The 19,217-nt window shown below is 44.9% G+C and overlaps 4 protein-coding genes across 9 annotated transcripts in view; 2 read left to right on the top strand and 2 right to left on the bottom strand.

Moving 5' to 3' along the window:
* Parvin (beta-parvin) overlaps positions 1-19,217 on the bottom strand; it is a 411,519-nt gene that overhangs the window by 286,344 nt on the left and 105,958 nt on the right. The gene's annotated exons all lie outside the window — the stretch shown is intronic.
* Positions 713-8,790, top strand: LOC143377260 (PX domain-containing protein kinase-like protein). Of its 3 annotated transcripts, XM_076828334.1 has the most exons (9): positions 713-1,107; positions 1,628-1,816; positions 2,788-2,884; positions 3,003-3,427; positions 3,501-3,677; positions 4,605-5,015; positions 5,097-5,253; positions 5,329-5,373; positions 6,311-6,437. In XM_076828334.1, exons 1-8 carry the CDS (start codon positions 1,006-1,008, stop codon positions 5,343-5,345), a joined length of 1,575 nt encoding a protein of 524 aa, XP_076684449.1. In that variant the 5' UTR covers positions 713-1,005; the 3' UTR covers positions 5,346-5,373; positions 6,311-6,437. The 3 variants fall into 3 exon arrangements, with proteins under 3 accessions (XP_076684449.1, XP_076684439.1, XP_076684459.1); XM_076828324.1 differs by lacking the exon at positions 5,329-5,373 and having other exon boundaries at positions 717-1,107; positions 6,311-8,790; XM_076828344.1 differs by lacking the exons at positions 713-1,107; positions 5,329-5,373 and adding an exon at positions 1,313-1,331 and having other exon boundaries at positions 6,311-8,790.
* Taz (tafazzin, phospholipid-lysophospholipid transacylase) lies at positions 7,791-16,581 on the bottom strand. 3 transcript variants are annotated; one of them, XM_076828531.1, is made up of 6 exons: positions 13,600-13,879; positions 11,926-11,997; positions 10,282-10,410; positions 9,339-9,582; positions 9,004-9,258; positions 7,791-8,925 (listed from the first exon to the last, which is right to left on the bottom strand). In XM_076828531.1, the coding sequence occupies exons 1-6, from the start codon at positions 13,835-13,837 to the stop codon at positions 8,886-8,888; spliced, it is 978 nt and encodes a 325-aa protein (XP_076684646.1). In that variant the 5' UTR covers positions 13,838-13,879; the 3' UTR covers positions 7,791-8,885. The 3 variants fall into 3 exon arrangements, 2 of the variants coding, with proteins under 2 accessions (XP_076684646.1, XP_076684655.1); XM_076828540.1 differs by lacking the exon at positions 11,926-11,997 and having other exon boundaries at positions 13,600-13,875; XR_013087300.1 differs by lacking the exons at positions 7,791-8,925; positions 9,004-9,258; positions 10,282-10,410; positions 11,926-11,997 and having other exon boundaries at positions 9,390-9,646; positions 13,600-16,581.
* LOC143377201 (uncharacterized) overlaps positions 15,064-19,217 on the top strand; it is a 187,819-nt gene continuing 183,665 nt past the window's right edge. Inside the window, exon 1 of one of the 2 annotated variants that reach the window (XM_076828261.1) lies at positions 15,064-15,254. The gene's annotated coding sequence lies outside the window, so the exon portion shown is untranslated. Of the gene's footprint in view, positions 15,255-16,528; positions 16,671-19,217 lie in introns of those variants that run through there. The other variant, XM_076828252.1, reaches the window with a different exon arrangement.

Raw genomic sequence — 19,217 nt, 5'->3', positions numbered from 1 at the left:
ATAGTACACCTCTTCTATGATATTGCGTACGATATTAATTCCCAGATTTATTAATCACATTTCTAGCTGCGATACATGAATAATAAACGATAAAGTGAAGCATCCCACTCGATCTATATGCAAGATTATAAAATTTATTCATATATTTATTTGCATTCTGAAGACTATTCCTCCTATACCGACAATATAACTCATTTAAAGTAACAATCAACACATCAATTAAGAAAAAACAGTAATCCGCCTTTAAAAACCAATAAATTGACAATATTGTTGTCTCGGATAATTCCATAGTGCATTAAAATACTTTGCAATTGCCACACTCTAGATCAGTGTTTCCCAATGGTGTTCCACGATACGAAGTTTAGAGTTCCGCGAGAAGTTCTGTTATAATAAAATTTAAATATTAAAAAATGTGTAAATATACACTTGACTGCAAAATTTGACAATGCACAGTGTCGCCAGCGCACTGTATATAAAAGAAATTGTTAAGGTGGGGATTTCGCTAAGTTTTAGCGAGTTTGAAAGGATTCCGCCACATTGTAGTGCGTTTGGAGGGGTGCCGTGGCAAGATTTAATTGGGAAACGCTGCTCTAGATGATTATCACCTTTCACGGTCCCTGATTTGACGAGCTAAGAGCAGCCTGAAATGTCCCTAGATGAAACGCACGAGTCAACTGTTTCCCCGCGGCTGTGGCGCGAAAACACGCCGGCGCCAGAGAGGCCTCTCTGACTTTTGACGCAAAAAGCCGTCACCGCCAGTCAAACAGCCAAACACTGCGACGGAGTGCGAAAAGCTTGATCGCGCCGATCGTTAAACGGGAGCCCGTGGTGTTGGTGCGTTTTATTCGGTGACATTGGAAGCGGGTCCGATAAGTGCTGAAATATACGTTCGCCGATGTTGAAATGAGGGAAAAGCGCGTCATGTATGGCGATTCGCGGAAACTATGCGATAGGTGTACGCGGTCGGCCCCTCACGGGCTCTGCATTCCTACGGATTAATGATCAATGGCTTTATTTGAGAAGCGATACACGAATAAAGTGCTGCTAGATGATACGGTGAAGCTGATCGGCGTCATTGAAAATGCAAGAACGATCGGCGGACACACGGTACGGCGCGCGCTTAATATATGCGTTATATATACCTTAGACGTTTACTCGATAACAGGCGAGAAGTTTACGTGCACAGAGTATCGCCACGATCTCGTATCCTTCAATTAGGTGGCGAGCATCGCGAGCATTGTCCCCTCGTTAAGTGGGCATTCCCGATCGTTCCTGATCGTCCTCTTCCGTCCACGGCCAAGCAATTCTATCGACTTAAGTCGAGATTTCACGTATGAAACGCATGAATCGGCGCGCTTACTTGCAAATTAAATATATTCAGTAGTATTCTAGGAGACAAAAAAAAAATTTCTCTGTACGGAACTTTTTGTAAAATTTTCGGGCACAGAAAAATTTTCGATGTAAATTCTTGTTTTCTTATTTGTAACGCCTGCGTTCTATGGGTAATACGACGCATTTTCTGGAATGTCTGTTTATATAGAATTTATCAATTCGGAAGCTGTACCACTGATTACGAGATGTTGCGTATTATTATTCGCTGTAAGAATGTTACGCTATGTGACTTTAGGAGTACGTGATCAGAACACAAAGAGGCCCACTTCCCCAAAATTCTTGGCGAGTCAGCAGGCGCTACAATGACTTCGTACAGCTCAACGCAGATTTGTCAATATCAGGCATCGACCTGGCGCTTCCTCCAAAGAAAATCATTGGTAATATGGAACCAGACTTCATAGCTCAGCGTCAAGTAGCACTGCAGGTCAGTGAATTCGAGAGGCACGACGGTAGGGAATTCAATCCTGGGATCTCGGCTGTTTTTTGGATTTTAAAACTCCCGGGATCCCTGCTGTTTTTTGGATTCTAAAACTCCTGGGATCCCTGCTGTTTTTTGGATTCTAAAACTCCTGGGATCCTGGCTGTTTTTTGGATTCTAAAACTCCCGGGATCCTGGCTGTTTTTTGGATTCTAAAACTCCCGGGATTTGATATAACTAGTTATAACTTATCCCGAGAATTTTTAACTCGGCGGGAGGCGCTACTGGGTAAAATTTACCACAGAGGTACAAGTTGCAAAAATATCTTTTTTCTCATGCAATTGTGTGCCGTGCCGCTCTAGGTACCTTTCGTCGGGGGAATAACCGACTAAGTGCAACGAAAGACCAAAACCTTTCACTAACCCTACGTAAACTGATGATTCTAAGTATGTATGTACTTTAGGAAAATTCTGAGTATTGCTTTTACGAATTGTTTCCTGTGCGTTCGTTGATAAGCTTATAGCATCTACTTCTGATATCGATCTCAATTCGATATTGTTACTGAATCAAGAAGATTAATTTTTGTTATTCAAATTTTATAACAAAGTAAAAATTAAGAAGACTGAGTTTTTGTTACAATTTTTTAAAGAACTTTAATAAAGATTTTGAGATACTTCATAAATCTTGTTTGCTTCTTAAAACACTGTACTTTAACATAAAATTAACAAAGTTAAAAAAAATATTCTGAAAGCGTGGTTTTTTACGTTTCAATTTTGGGTATTCTTGACCTGGTAGCGAGAACCTGTGTTATAATATGGGGTGCACCTCCCGCTGGGTTAAAAACGTAAATTACTTTATGAACAACTGAAAAATATAAAAATGGAGTCCAAAAAACAGCTGGGATCCCGGGATTGAATTCCCTACACGACGGTCGGGCATTAATTCTATACGAATTCAATCTTTCGTTCTGTTCCCAGAATTTTCTAAACACAATACTAATGAATCCCATATTGGCATCGTCTCTTCCTATGAAAAAGTTCTTAGATCCGGAAAATTACACAGCGCCGTTACATGGTACGAACCTGCTTATACTAATCGAAACAGTTTAATCAATACAGTAGCGTAAGAGAAAGCCAGTTCTACAATGAATATGTAACAGTCGCAGTTTCATGTTGGATTCATGAATTTTCAGAAATAGCCCTGCAGCAGGTGTCCCTAGCATTGCGCAGCGATGCGAACTACGAAGTTTGTAAGGCCATTCCCGACATGGGATGGCGGTTAAGGAAGCATTACTACACCGTTAAGAATCGTCAGAATCCCAAGCAAGAGTTATTGCTCGCGTGGGTGGAATTCGGCCCGGATAAACACCTGCAGGACAAGGATATGCAGGGTGTGTTCAAAAGTTTAGGAACGTTAAAGCACAATTATACGGAGCCGATCGTTTACCAGCATGTGACGGAGAACGGAGCCTTAACGATAAGGAACTTTCATCAGACGGGCACGCTGCGCGACACTCTGTGCGTCGCTAAACCCAAACAGCCGTTTGTGAAAAAGTATGGGAACCCAAAACAAACGAAATCGTTAACAGTTCCTGAAATTGCAATGTATGGTTACCAGGTCAGATGATTAATAGTTTTGGTATTGAGACGACGAGTAAGCATGCTTTACAGCTAAATAATACCTGTTACAGGTTTTGGAAGCTTTAGGATTTCTTCACGAGAAGGGCCTGCCGTACGGGCATTTGCACACGGGCAACATTCTGCTGACTCAAAGATGTGCGAGACTGTTAGATATAGAAAACGGTCTTCTAGGCTTGCCAGCGTTTTATCGGCCTTACGTGGTGCAAAGGCGTAAACTTCACGCTACGGTATAATAGAAGTGCTTTCGTTAATTATTTACTTTAGCGATTCCTCACCGATTTAATAAAATTTGGATATGTTGTAAAACTTCACATTTTCAACAACTTTTTCCTATACATGTTTCCGTCGCTCGGCCTTAGTTTCCGAGATATTTGCGAAAAAAATCTGTTGATTTATTCCGAAACAACGCATTTCACTTTCCAACTTTTCCCGGATATTAGTACTGGTTGGGGTTAGATTAGTGCGGGGGCGCGTAAAACGTGGTAGCAAATCGATGTAAGTTTGGATACTTCAACCAGAAACTTGCGGATGCCCGTCAGCCCCGACTCTGTTTCTAAAACATAATTTTTTTGCTAGGAAGAGGGTGCTTTTGAGAGCACCCACTGGATGTGGGGGCTCCCGTCAACACCCCGACTCACATCGATTCGCCACCATGCTTTACGCGCCCGCCCTCCGCACTAATTTAGCCCCAACCAATACTAATACCCGAGACAAATTGAAAATTGGAATGCGCTGTGTCGGAATAAGTCAACCGAAGTTTTTCGCAAATATCTCTTGAAGTATCAAAGTGTCGTCGACTCTTTCGTTTCCTCTCGCCCGTTCTAGGGTTCTCAATAATAATTGAATATATTGTAGAATGTGAAGTGCACTTATGTTTATCTATACTAAACCTAGCCCAACAGTAACCCAAATTATAACAGCAAAGCAAGAAATTTAAAAAATATTTTTGCGAATATCTCGGAAACTAAGACCGAGCGACGGTAAAACATGTATAGGAGAAAGTTGTTCAGAATCGTGTCCCCGACTGGTGTGATATGGTTATCTAAATTTCATAAAAATCGGTGAGGAATCGCAAAGTAAATTTACCGTGTTTATACACGCGCGTCACGTACACCTACTAATCAGGCGGATAAATCAATTATTGTTTCAAGCAGACTCAGGTAGACGTTTACTCGTTCGGGCACGTGCTGTATGAAATGACGTTTGGGAGGCCGCTGTTGGAAGCGACCTGTTCGGAGCTGCCCTACTGCGAGGCGACGTTGAAAAGCCTGCTCGAGGTGATCCTGTCACCCGAAGCGCTGAAGCAAGATTTACCGACAGTGTCGCACCTGCTGGAACACCCGTTCTTCGAGGCAGCGAGACGCGCTGCGCTGGCCAGTGCGTCAGTGGAGAAGCCGCACTTTAAATTAAGTAGTCATTTAAAGGAAGCTTTACTGGAGGCGATGAACAAAGCGGAGCAAAGACTGAAGGACGAACAAAAGGTGGCTAGGCATCAGAAGAGGCTCGTTAAGGTTCAGGAGAAGATGAGTTTGGAGGAGGAGATGAAGAAACGGAAGCAGAAGCAGGTAGACGTCTTCGTGCTCTATTAAACGACCAAACACCAATGTATTCTTTTAAAAGCTAACCGATTGTTTCTTTCTTCACAGAAGAAAGAGCAGAAAGTGGCGCACGAACAGCGTTCTTCCAATCAATTAAGTACGAACGGCTTGAAGCAGGTGAACGGCAAGAGTCCGGAACGTTCGGACAGCCCTACAAGTACTTCCACGGCTACCAGCGTTGGAACGTTGACTCCGCCGTCTGTGCGTAAGTGTCGGAGCATCTCGCAGCTCGGCTTCATTAACGACTAACATTAACCGACCTTCCCCATTTTTATACTAGCTGGGCACAAAAGTTGATGGCGCATACTACGCTTATTTTTCTCACGTAGGTCACACAATCATCCAACGCTAATTATACGCATCCATATATTTTCTCATTTGACCATTGCTTGGATACATCTAAAAAAAATATGTATTGCATTATTTTAACCCTTAAATGGTGTCTTCAGGGGCGGATTTCGATATTTGGCGCACCCTAGGGTAACAAGCTTCTTTCACCTTATCCGTGCAATAGCATAAAATATTTTAATTTAAAAGAGTCGAGACAATTTCAAAATTAATTCAATATGGCAACTCAGTTTTTAAAGTTGTCTCGAGCCTCTGAGTGCTTAAACCTTTCCCAATTTCTTTCGCTCAAAATTTACCGCTCCCCAGAATTTTCCGCCCCTCAAAATCTGTCGCTTCCCAATATTTGATGCTCCCCAAAATGCCGCTTCCCAAAATTGGATGCTCCCCAAACTTTACCGCTCCTCAAAATTTGATTCTCCCCAAAATTTGATTCTCCCCAAAATTTGATTCTCCCCAAAATTTGATGCGGCCCAAAATTTATTGCTCCTCTAAATGCCACTTCCCAAAATTTGATGCTCCCTAAATGTAGCTCTCTAAAATTTGATGTTCCCCAAAATTTATCACTTCCCTAAATGCCGTTCTCCAAAATTTATCGCTCCCAGAAATTTGCCGCCCCCAAAATTTTCCGCTCTAGGCTGCAGCCTACTTAGCCTGTACATAAACCGCCCCTGAGTGCCTCAGACATTTTCGGTAGCTAAAAAGAAGGTTTAAATATCTATAGCATATAATTCTTTCTAATAGGACCATCTCATTTTGGTCACTATTCACAATTTAAACTTTCTTTTGACCGCTACTGTAGCGCATCATTAATAGAACTGTTGGGTGCTGGTTGATGCTGTATGCTACCATGTGTCCAAGCGATGTCTCGAAGGTACTACGCACAGTCGCAGCGTATTTAACTTAAGGTTCCATAGGTGTACCGCATGGTGATCGAGCTCACGGTAAAAGTACCATTCCACCACCTCCGCCGCCACCATCCAATGGCGTGGCTGACAACATCCCGAAGGTGGCCAACGAACGTACCGCACTGCTCGGAAGTATTTGCAACTTCAACAAAACTAATCTTCGCAAAGTTGCTGACGGATAACGCTGAGGCGATAAGATAGATATAACCGTGAGAAATGAACCAGCCGTTCTACCGTGAACGTCACGCGATCCGCACTACTAGGATGCTATTTCTTTTTCATCGAACAAACGTGACGGTGTCTATAGTCTCATTTCGATCGCGACACTTGATAGAATTTATATATTCCAATTTTATAGGATTCCTATGTGCACGTTTCTTGGGAGAAGTCGTTCTTCGTGTATAAAATCGTACTATTTATACGTGTGCATTAATCGTCGTTAGAATCGTGTGATATCCTTTTCGAGTATTATCTGTTGTTATCTTTGTTTTTAATTGATATATAGAAAGACTGTCAGAAATAATGCTTTTGCACGAGCGACGTCGGAAACACGAATGGAGAGTATAATCTCGTCGACTACATTGTAATCGAGTCAAAAAAAAAATACCCAAAAAGCACACATTAGTTTTATTCGCGGAATGACATTGCGTCTCAATTGTCGATGAATATATACAGAAATTCTTGTGCAAAGTTTATTGTTGTAGGATTCGTTTGCATCAAGTCTCGCGATCGCAATTTTTACCAAATTCACCTTATCGTTTCTTCTTCGCGACCCGTCCGCGGGAGCTTAGTGAACTTAGAACGATAAGTGATAAGACGAGAGTGACCGTACCTATGTGTATCGCGTAAAGTATCGTCCCGTTAGTGTTATATAACGTTCTGTCTATTCAAAGTTTATAAATCTGTGTAACGTATTAATGTACAGTCCTATTAACAATGCCTCGGTGAGTCGTTCGTCTTGTAAACGCGAGGCACCGTACGACGTTTGCTTTCTCTGTATCGCTCGTAGAAATCAGGAACTGCCCGTTTCTACGGAGATAGAAAAAATGTGCCAAGAGACCTTGATAAATATTAAAGTCACGGTGGTAAGCGATAACGGACACTGTTTCTGTATGTCGGAAACAATATATATATATATTATTATAAAACATGATCTTTCTGTGAATATTATAACGAGAACATGTAATATAGTCACAATTTTCACATTTTTTGAATGTACTTTGTCGACTCGTCCGTGTAAATGCTATTCTTCATAGAGTAATATAAATATTTGTTTTATCGATAATTGCGAAATCAAGATTAAAAAGAAAAAAAAAAGAGGATTCTATATTTATCGTGGAGAAAATATGACTCGTGTAATTCAGAGATTTTTAAACACGTAGCAACAATAAATATATGAATAAACTGAATTTGCCTTTTCGTTTAAAGGGAATGATTATTTTACGTAACGGCCGTTAACGAGATCCTGCACGATGCTTAAAGCGACATGTCTGTTGTCAAAAATAATTTATTAAAACGAAATAGTCGTGTAAAAAGGAAATATCACATTACATTTTAGATGACCTTATCGAATACAAGTTGCAGAAAGAAATGGTAGTTTTCATGTAGGAGATATTTTACTACTCATTGCGGAAATTTAATAAATACAAAACATGCATATCTTTGCAGTATTTTTATCATTCGAAGATATCTTTAATACTATATTGTAAACTTTCGATATATCAAAAATATATATGTGCGAATATCACTGTCTAAGCTCCGTAACAGTAATTGTAAGCGTTGCAACTTATTTTATTCTCTCACGCTAAATAGTTTACACTTCTTTTAAAAGACCGGTAAATAAGTTAGGTTTCCATGGAAATTCACTTAGTCTCCTATATTCAAAATCACATTTTCTTCAGTATAATTGTATTCCATTTATGCGCAGCGATACAAAAGTTTCTCTTCTATTTTTTTTTGTTCCTAGTATACGCAGGATAAGTTCGTTGAACCATACAAGATTGTATTACGCTAGTGTGATCACAAATTATGCCGCCCCGCTATATTTAAAATCTGCTGCACAGAGAAACGCGCGACCACGCAAATACAAATGGCCCAGCTCTAAATAGTATGCTCGGGAGCTTTCGTAATTTGTGATTATGTTAAAATTCGTTCTATTAGCAATCTCTGCGAGACTTTGCGTAACGTGTTACGATCGTTTGCTCTATATACACGTGTGGTACGTATAATACATTTGTTAATCACGCGCGATCGTGTAGCTGTGAAACGTATATGGCATTCTTAATTAAGTCGTGAGAACTCGTATTTAGATTAAAAGCCCGTGTCAAGTGTCACGATTATATCATCTTTTCCTTTTTTTTCTTTTTTAGAGAGTCTAAATCACTGCTCCGTTCGGTATGCGTATTAAATATTGTACAATTATACAAAATATTACTAAAGTGTCGTTCTTAGGTGATATCATCATTCGATTAAAAAACCTAGCACGAGTACCACCTGTTGTCATATTAAAATTACACTTTTTATTTCTTTTTGGCAAATTAAAGCTAGGCGGGGGATGGCAATGCAGGCGCCCCCCGTTTAGACATCATAATTTTTGATGAAGTTCTTCGGTGGCCGTTTTCAATCTGAAAGATGCATCGATTATATTTACGCGCCACTGGGTAAGCGGTCGCTAACTTGAAACCGACAGAAATGGGGATTACCTCAAAATCTCTTCCTGCAGCCGATCCGTGATCGCTTTCCTCGCCTCCATGTCGCTCGCCTTCGACGCGCGCAATTCTTGGATTAATTCGTTAAAATCTATGGGGTTGCCGTAGTTCATGGTAACTTTTTTCCGAAGTTTAAGTCTGTACGGTGGTTCGTTCGGGAGGACTTCGTCCATTCCAAGGTGGCAAATCGGGATTACCAGTGGCGTAACCGGCGACTCCCATATTAATCTTCCTACACCCCACTTGAATCTAAAATGCATCGAAACAGCAGATTGCGGGGGGTGGTCGTACTCGGAATGTCAGATTCTTGATAAAGCGAGAAGGCAGACCTCATGCTCTCTTTATTCATGTTCACTTTCCCCTCGGGGAACACGTGAATCCAATCGCCGGAAGCAAGCTTCTCGATGCAGAAGTCCATTGCTTCCTGATACACCCCGGCACCCCTGATTACGGGGATGCACTTGCCCAGCATAAAGAGGTACGAATGCCAGGTGTTCGTGAAACAAATGTCGTGCGCTGTGAGCGACCATCTTATCTTACGTCGATCCAGGAGGTGCCTGTAGTCCAGTGTCGCTAAATGGGTTCAGAGATTTTTCTGTCTTAAATTCTTTGCATTCGATCGCTTATCGACGTCATTCTGAGAAAGAAAAGATTATATATATGTCTCCTGGAAAGGGGAACGTGAGCTTGTCAAAATAAACGAGACTAAAACGAGGCTGCTTTAGAATTGAACAGTGCGCTGTAACCTTGAATGCCAACCATATCTTTTCAGTTTCGTTCGATCAGAAGTTCATTGCGAACTCGACGATCGCTTAATGTTTAACCAAAGTGGAAGTTCTATTGTAATCGATGCACAGAGGGACCCTTAATCTTTCGTAGCTCTCGACTAAGTAATTAGCTCTTGCATAAGTAGAACGAGTCTACCAGCAGTCTCGGAACGCAAAAGTTAACTTTCTACAACGCTGCGTTTGAAAGAGGTCCCTCCATCCTCGCTAATAATTCCATCTCTCCCACTTCGGCTAAACATCCCACGTACACATTTCCAAGTTACGGAATGCGAATGGACTCAGCTTCTCAGAACACCGGAGAAGCGTATGGTTCTCGGGGGGCCTGAAAGAACACAGCGGCATTCAAGGATCCTTTTGCACGAGTATATGTTTACGGTACCAAACAATAGAGCACGAGTTCAATCAATGGAACAGTGTCAAATGTTAAAGCACAGAACGGTCGATAAATAACAGTTGGCATTGTCTAATGATTGAGGAGACTTACCCCATACGCCTGGGTCGTCGAAGCAACTAAAGTGATTCGACACGGTGATGAGGGGGACATTTTTCGGCCGGTGATCTAGCGCCCGATTGATGATGTGCTTGTTGTACACCGTCGTTTTGTTCAGCCAGTCTTAAACAGCACGAATGGGAAAGAAACGCTTCGGTAAATTAATTTCGCGTTTCGTGAATGGGACATAGCTGCTCCGGGCTTTGGAATGCGTTCATCTACCCCCGATCGCGAAACACGACTCGACTTAGAACAGATGACTTTTTTTTTTTCTTTTTGGCGAGTGCTCGGCCAACCGTGAATCGCGTTCACGTTAGTAAATACTAGAGCCTTAAAGGTAAGCCCGTTATTTATGCTTGGTTGCTTCACATGCTCCTCTTTTTATGAAACCCTAGAGTCTTATTACTATCATTATCATTATGAAAGGTGATCGCGCGATGATCACAATATACGGGGTGATTCTTACGAAGCGATGGATGCTATCTGGAAAGTTTCAGGAGATAGAGATTCGAAAACAGCGCCACCAAAGGTCATCTCAAGGTCATCTTTATGTTTCTTCTTTAACTTGCGTTTAACTTATATTTTTCGCGTTGCATAGAATACCCGACGGGTCCTCGGACGATTTCAACGCCTACCGCGCAAGGTCATTGAAGGTCACGAGTATGTAACGAGGCAACAGATTGAAATCATATCGTACTTGCTTTGTATGTCGATTCATTATTATGATAAATTTTGAAATCAGTATTTTATTACGCGTACACGAGCATAAATGACCTCCTGCGATAAGTTTACGGTAGTGTTTATCGGTAGTTATCTATTTCATCACTACGTATTTAGAGTGTTGCATAATTCTATGCGCATGGAGAATATTTTCAGTAATCGTCACCAGAGGGATATTCTATCTGAACTTATTCCCCGCGAATTACAATTTCGTAATTAAGTTTCTCATGTAAATATATAATTTTTAAATTCAGCAATCCATATTTAAATAATGGAAATTCTAACAAATAAAAAATTATGCGTCCTTTAAAAGAAACGAAACTAACCTTGAGATGTTTTTAATCTTTGAACGAAACAATAACCTTTTACTATAAATTCTGAACTTGCTCTGATTTCACGACGGGTCAAAATTGACCCGGTATCCGTCATCCAATTGGCTCTGCCATTTTTCCACTACCTTTCACCCCTGAATGTTTCCAAACTACGGAACCAATTTCACTGAACGCCTCGTGAGAATCGCCATGCACATTGAAAGGTCATGAGCGTGAACTGTGACGAGCTGAGACGAATGGCGAATTGTCGAGGAGAACTCGAATGACGTTGAATCGAAAGAAATGAATGGCAGAGCAACGGCGCTCGCTCGCCGCTATTACACGTGGAGAAATTGATAAAACGAAGAAGAAGGAGTGGAGCTGGGAAAAGAGAGAGAGAGAGAGAGAGAGAGAGAGAGAGAGAGAGAGAGAGAGAGAGAGAGAGAGAGAGAGAGAGAGAGAGAGAGAGGCAGATGGGACACGGGATGTTCGCGTGTGTCGCATCTACTCAACCAATCAATTGAGTAATGCGCTTAATTCCCGAAGTTTATTGTATCCCGGTCGGTAAGTCAACACCGAGCCGTCCTCGTAAATCGGTGGTACTCACTGAAAGGCCAGTGAGGGCCAACGACCGATTTCCTGTGCCCTTCGTTGGGCGGTAACGCATTGACAATTCTACCTGAAATTGAAAATATCAGGTCTAGCAGAAGCAAACTAAATCGTTCATAATCGAAACGTCGACGCCCGTTTTGGGGTTATCATGGACTTACATGATGTCAACGATTCGAGGGGATTATATCGCAATGCAGTAGGTACACACACGCACGTACAAGTACAGAGCACGTGTAATAGCGCGCATTAAAATGTTAGCTGCACAGGACGGTCGCTATGAATATTAATGTCCGTGTTGTTTGTTATTCGGGAATGCAGATCACGAATGTTAATTCTGTATATTAATGCCACCTTCCATGACCAGGGGAAAACAGCGTTCTGTTACCAACAGGGAACTTTTTCTCACAGCTGCAGTGCACTCTACGCGGATATTTGGTCAAGGTTCTAATACGAGGAGGTGCAACCGTGATTCGTGGTTTATGCGTTTAATGACGCGGTATGTTCGATGGACTGATTTGTGTATTTGATAGGTAGCATGATGAAGCGAATAAAAGATGATGTACCGTAATTAGCGTATTTAGTTATCTACTTATCCCTACGCACACTTCACTTGACCTTCTTTGAATTTTGTGAATGTCGTAGGTAGATGCGCGGTAAATTCAAAAAACTGTGTTACGAGGATATAAAGGAGAAAAAGAACTGGAAGTTATAATCGCCGAAGGCAATTGCGAAATTGTAGTTACGCGGCTACTTTTTGCAGAAAACGTAAATGCAGACGAAAGGTGGTTAAAATTAAGCGTATCTGTTTATGCGAAAATTATTATACAGCTCGAATACGTACGAAGGTGAACACTGCAAAAAAGCATTACGCGCAGTATTTAATTGCGATGCATCATGTCTATATCTTGTAATAGGTAGTGATGATTAATAATATTACGCGTAAATCTTAAATTTTCACTGATAACATCGATGAGAAATGACACGCCCCGATGAATTCATACAATTAACGTTCCAATGGATTCATTTTGCAAATCATATCTCACAGATGTATTTCATTGAAAAACATTCATATTTCTTACTCACATTACGAATTGAAAATTAGAATAAAAATATCGGTACACATATATCTCCAGAATTTTACTAATCAATACTTCAAATTCTTCGATTCATCATGCAGGTATCGTATTAACAAATATTAGTATATTATAAAAACCCTTAACATCAAACTCGTGTAAGATAAAATTCCTCGGAAAGGTTATGTTTGATAAAATAAGTTACACGGGGAATTTGGTCGTACGATTATCGCGCCGATTAAATCAGATTATATCTTGGAGTGCCCCACGGTTACATAAATCGGTATTGTCTTTCCCATCCTGGTTCGCGGTATTTCGCACGTCTGATCCCGGGACCGATAATTAATTTTCCTGGCGATCAGGTTATCCGTTCTGCCGCATTCTTCTACAGTCCGAACAATAGAAATCCACTATAGAACGTGCTATTATAACACGGGCCAGCGTGCATTCTGCTATAATATTAATTCGCTCCGTGACAGTGGATGGCACGGTTTCTGAATGCAAATTGAAAACGATCGGTGGCAGACGTGCGCGCCAACGTCGGGCAGGGGACGGTACCGATTTTTGCCGAAAAACCGGCTCGTGCGGTCGCTTACCTATAATGATTTTAGAGAAAATCCCTACAGCTGCAACGGTTATACTGCTCGCGATCTTCCATAGCCTGGTCGGATTTCTTAGCTTCGGTATGATCCATTTGATGTCGTATATCATCGCGCTGCCTTCGGCTGGCCGGATCCGCGAGGATAGAGCGGCAGCGCGACACTTTTTACGGACGATCGGGAAGCAACTTCCCCGCGAGAAATCGTCCACTCTTTCGTAACTCGCGACAACCATCTTCGTGCCAACTTCACGCCATGTTTCCTGATAAACTGTCACGTGGTCGGCCGACCGCGGCCGAGGATAGCCGAGCATGGCCGAGCCGCGTCGTGTACAGAGCCATTTAATTTGAAATTCACGCGCCCTCGGACCATTCCTTTTCGCCTTGACGAAACGACGTGTAAATGCGCCCACTTTTAATCGAACCTTGCTTTCTTTCCCTCCTGCAACCACAACGACGGAAATGCAGGCTGTCGATTAAATTCGGAACATGTATCCGTAGCTCGTAGACATAACCTATACGAGTCTTAGACGATTTATAAGTAACGACGCAGATAATGACGTAGAAATTCTTATTACGGGTGTCTAAGATTTTTGTTCTATTCGAAGATAATTGACGTAGATAATTGCGTGGCTATAAAAACGATCATCTGTCGGTGGCGTGTTTAGAATGTTCTCGGTTAGGTGGACTTTTGTATTCAAGTACTGGGACTCGTATCAACGGTCATCGATTATGTGACGAAAGGGTTAAGAGTCAATTGTCAGGTGTTTGCACGCTGTGTTACGAAATGTTGAGTAATTCGAAGCAGAATTGCGAAACAGTGTAAGCACCGGACCATTGAATGTCTATTTCTATTAGATAGTTATTTCGACAGATAGACGGAGTTTAAGAAGGAATTATTTCCCCCCCACTTAGCGAGCATTAGGTAACAGTCATCCTGACTGACCAGACAAATTGAAATAATTGACATGACGCTAGCGTGTCTTCGTGCTTCGAGGAGCGTTAAGTGTGTAGGATGAAAGGGAATGTTGTAATAACAAGTGGAAAAACCGGAAAAATAAGAGAAGCGCGGAAAAGGAGTATCAGGAGCGCAGAATGTAGTGTCACGCGACGTTCGTGTATAAACGACCCCGACCGCGAGACGTCCACTTTGTTTACTCAAGCGACTCGTCCGCTGAAACGGCACGGAAAGAAACCCGCCGGACAGAAATGCCGCTTACCAGACGAGATACGCTTAATTTCAACTTACCGACCGTGGTGAATAAATTTATGATCGCATTATCCTAAACGGTGGTAACGCAGTCTCGTTAGCGCGGCACGAAAATTGCGCGTGGGCTCATTATAATAATCGTGGCACGCACGTACCTCCTTCGTAATAGTAAAATGCCCCTCGAGATCGGAGATAACCATTCACCGGTGGGAGGGTGGAAGGAGGGAGCGGAGAGCAGGGTGGACGGATGCACAATAAGACACAGATGTCCTGCGAAGCTGTGCCTCCGGCAGTGACTCTGCACTTGCGATGTCGGCCGAACACCTATCAGAAGCTCCGGCACCGATGGAGCGACGTGAACAGGGTGGAGGAAGGGGGGCTGTTACGAAGAGAGAGAGGGTATGCACCGACGATTGGGTGTACATGCATTAGAAGCTCCGCGGGTAAGTTCGTTGCGCGCGAAAGAAAGGGTGAAGGGCAGGGAGGAGGAGACCGAAGGAGACGCGAAAAAGAAGGGAAAAGATACAATGATGCGAGCAAAGTCGCGGACCGCGGGGGCGGGAGGAGCAGGAGGGGGGAAATGTCCGGTGGCATGCGTGAAGTGGGGGGCCTGACGCGAGCGGAGGAGCAACCAGTCGAAGGGGCACGAGAGCGGGAGGGGGAAAAAGGGCCTCATCTCTCAACAGCCAGTCCGATTCGAGTCTCTCTCGACTGCGTGTTGCCGTGGCATCGTACACGCGAGGGACACCCTTCCAGTTTACGATCGCGCGCGGAGGACACCTCGGTGCACCATACCGAGACGGACACCCGTGTACTCGTTCGAGAATCGGTCCGCCAAGTGTCCGCACCGCGTCGCGTCGCGCCTCGCGAGGCAAACGCGCTGGCACGGTCCCTGCGACGGGCCCAGCGGGAGGGAGGAGGAAAGGTCGAACCGGTCGCGGTTACGAAGGATGCGATCGATTTCGTCGATTTACGAGTCCGTCGGTCGGGCAGCGTGCCCGCTTCCTTTGGGCCCGACGACGTACGGATGACAGACCCCGCGGCGACATTAGCGCTACCGGAGAAGACTATGCGCGACGAATTACGGCGAGCCTGCCGATCGTTGAACCGCGAACGGTTACCGAATACGTCCGAGAAGTGGTGCGCTTGTCCGTCCGCTCGCGAAACACCGGACTCTAGTGTGTCGAGCGGCGACGAGGGAGGGGAGAGCGGAGGAGGAAGATAGAGCGATCGAGGGGAAGAAAGACGGGATGAAACGAAAAAACGAAGGCAGAAAGGGATAAGAAAGCAGGGAAAGGAGAGTCGGTGGGGCAGAGGAGAGACAGAGCGAGAGGGAAGAGAGCGAGCCGAGCCGTCGGCTTGACTCGAGTGCAGTGTACGGTGATGCCGCGAGGATGCCACCGTCGTCGGTCCTCTCGACACGATATAGGACGGCGCGACGGTACCGCGTAATCTGTCGGGGCCCCACGACTCTGTGCCGCGACGTTGCGCTGTTACTCGCGCGGTGCGGTGCAAGTGCAAGTGCAGGTGCAGCTGTGAAGTGGTGCCAGTTCGACGAAGGGAACGTACGCGCGGGATATTACGCGGCGCGGAGTGCTGTGCGACAAGGGATCCGCGTCCGACGATGCTACGAGCCGGGGATCGCGCGCACTGACTCGCGAGTGACGCTCTCGAGGGCAGATCGGCTGCCCCTCGGTGCACCGCGTATCGGTATCGGCCCGATCCGCGAACCACGCGTCGTTCTTCCTCCCAAAAGAAGGGAGGATCCATATTCGGTGATCTCGTTAGCTCCGCGGGCACCGCGCTGTCCCGAGCGTCGTCGCTTCAGCATCCCAGCCGCAGCAGAGAGAAAGCAACAGGTTCGTATAGTACGCGTCCCGTATCCTCGGTGCTCGCAGCACGTTGTATGCACTGTATATATATGCACGTACCGGCCGCGTTGCCTGCCCGTTCGCGCACGGAACGTGCGCATGCTCTTGATCGAAGATCTTGCAGCGCGCACAAGGCGATATACACCGGCAGCCAGCGGCTCTCTGTGTATGTACGTGTCTTTCATCGCGGAAGAACTCCAGTTCAGCCGTAGCGGAGGCTCGAGACCTTTCTTGCGACTGTGCCCGGCCGTTGCGCACACGTTTCGCTACTCCCGTGCCTCTTACCTCTGGATAAGACGAGCACACACAGGCTGAGCGTAAAGTACTCGCAACGATTTGTAAACGCTCCTCCCTACGGACAGTTTTATTTTTCACCTCGGTTACAGTTATTCACGATCGATTCACTTTCGATCGTTGCCAGCAGAGTTTCGTGCTCGTTAAACATCGCATACCCATCCGAGCGAGTTTTATGATACAGTAAAGTCGCTTTGATCGTCCCGCTGCTTTCAACAAGCCAGCAGACAAATTTACGTCCTCCTCTGCTTGTTCCTTTTCTTGCCTCCGTAGTTCGGGAGCCAACCGAATTCGGCTGGATCCTTGCAACAAGTTAACGACAGGCGGTGTCGTAAACCGTCCCAACGAGGCATAGCGAATTGTTTTGAAATGTCGAAAGGAGGTGGTCTCGGGTAGATAGGAATTAAGATATTGTGCTTTCCCCCCTACTAACCTCTCGACTGTACACTCGCGCAAATACGTAACTCGGCCCGCGTTCAGGACCCCGACGGACCACCAACTCTTTTCGGAGAATGTTAATTGGCCGTTTCACGAATTATAAACCGCCGAAGGGTAGGAGGACTCCAGGCGGCCGGTTGCTATCGCGTCCATTAACATACCATGCCTGAGTTCGCCTCTATCGTGGTCGCGTTGCACGCTAGCGACGCTTAACGCTAACGACACAAAAGGATACTAATTACAGCAACCTGCGACCACTTCTTCTACACCGACCAGGCGGTAGCCCACTTTCCTTATTACTCCCGTGTTTCGTTTGGGCCGCCACTGGGTAGCAATTATGGCAACTTAGACTAATTATTGTCGTTTATTTGGCCCCGCGATCCCGACGATGGAAATTGCCCCGACGTTCGTGCTGCGAGCGTCCGCGGGTGCCACGGAAACGTTACCCGGAGAGAGCGGCGTGTAATATTATATACGAGGACGCGATCGTAATCGTACCGGCGAAATAAGCGAGCACGACGTAAATTGGATTTCGCCAGTCGGTACGGCCCAGAATACACGGCCGGGCTCTTCTTCCGTCTGAATCGCGGCGCGTATAGTACCTGTACGGTTTCTCCAAAGCCGCATAAAGCGTTGGCTCGTTTAATTTTACGTCGCAGGCCAGGGCTGCGTTCCGGGTAGATCGAAACACGCGCATCGAACGAAATTACTTGCGCGCGTACCAACTCCCATACCGCTTTATTAAAACGGCCAGGACGAGGGTAATCGCGTGGCCACGGTGATCAGGCGTGCAGGATCGCGAGCGGAACGCTCGTCGGCTGTTGAAATTCGATTTGCTCGCGATGTCCGTTCGCCCTCCGCTCTCCGCGGTGGTGAACCCGGTGAACTACCGTCGCTCAAGAAGGAATCTGTGCTACGCGGTGTATTCCGGGTTACGCGATAAGGGTCATCGGGAAGCACAGAGATGGGAATGTCGATCTACGGTGGTATGTCGGTCAAGCGAGTAAACAAGGTTATTGTGCGCGCCACATCCGCGGTTAGTAGAAACTCACGGTGTTGTTGGTGGCGCGCGAGCCCGGTGTTTGAGAGAGACACCGATTGGGCGGACGATACGGGGACTCGTAAACAGAATGACTCGCTAGATTTTACACGGCGATTAAAGTACAGGAATTATTCGAAATGAAAGCCTGAGGTGTAGTTTATCCGCTGTCTAATTGTTTGTGTACCGGGACGCCGGGAGCAACTGTACTGTGCGTGCACTCGGTTAAAAAAGGTCGATTCAAGTAGCATGGGTGGAGTGGGGCCCAACTTGAATACCTACACACGGTTGGCATTCGTTTCGTGAATATCTTGTGGGGACTTTGATCGTTCTTTGAAGTCTTTCCAAACGGCCGTTTAGCTGTCGTCAATGTGGGACTTGGAAAGAGAAAGCGACCGACACTTGAGGGTGTCATAAATTGGGCCTTTTCGGGGACTCTGTCGGGGCCACTGATCTCTGTAGGTCTATGCAGATCGGTGGTCTGTACTAGATAAAGAGAGGCTTTTGGGCGATTGGGACTCACGAAGGCATTCGTGAAGGCATTACTTCCTCGGGGAAAATTTATTGCAAGCGTTTTACAGAAAAGTTACAAGTTCAAGGTCACCCTGTTGACAGGTTCGTTACTTTTCTGTCTCGGAGATATCGCGCCATCCTTTCGAGTAAGTGTCCATTACATCAGTCGCGATGAATTTAAAACAGAACATGATAAATGTGTTAACGAGTTGAGGACAGCAGTGGCGAGTCAGCGGAGCGTCTCATCTAAA

This window comes from Andrena cerasifolii, chromosome 1 (genome assembly GCF_050908995.1).
Source record: "Andrena cerasifolii isolate SP2316 chromosome 1, iyAndCera1_principal, whole genome shotgun sequence".
NCBI lineage: Eukaryota > Metazoa > Arthropoda > Insecta > Hymenoptera > Andrenidae > Andrena > Andrena cerasifolii.
This window is presented reverse-complemented; position numbering and strand designations above follow the sequence as displayed.

Bases quoted from the DNA above. Each gene is read 5' to 3' on its own strand.
- LOC143377260 (XM_076828324.1), top strand. From the start codon at position 1,006: ATGGCTTTATTTGAGAAGCGATACACGAATAAAGTGCTGCTAGATGAT. The intron at 1,817-2,787 runs GTCAGTGAATTC...TTCTGTTCCCAG, and splicing joins AGCGTCAAGTAGCACTGCAG to AATTTTCTAAACACAATACT. The intron at 5,016-5,096 runs GTAGACGTCTTC...CTTTCTTCACAG, and splicing joins AGAAACGGAAGCAGAAGCAG to AAGAAAGAGCAGAAAGTGGC.
- Taz (XM_076828531.1), bottom strand. From the start codon at position 13,837: ATGGTTGTCGCGAGTTACGAAAGAGTGGACGATTTCTCGCGGGGAAGT. The intron at 10,411-11,925 runs GTGAGTACCACC...GTGCTGTTTAAG, and splicing joins TGGCCCTCACTGGCCTTTCA to ACTGGCTGAACAAAACGACG. The intron at 9,583-10,281 runs GTAAGTCTCCTC...GAACCCATTTAG, and splicing joins CGACGACCCAGGCGTATGGG to CGACACTGGACTACAGGCAC.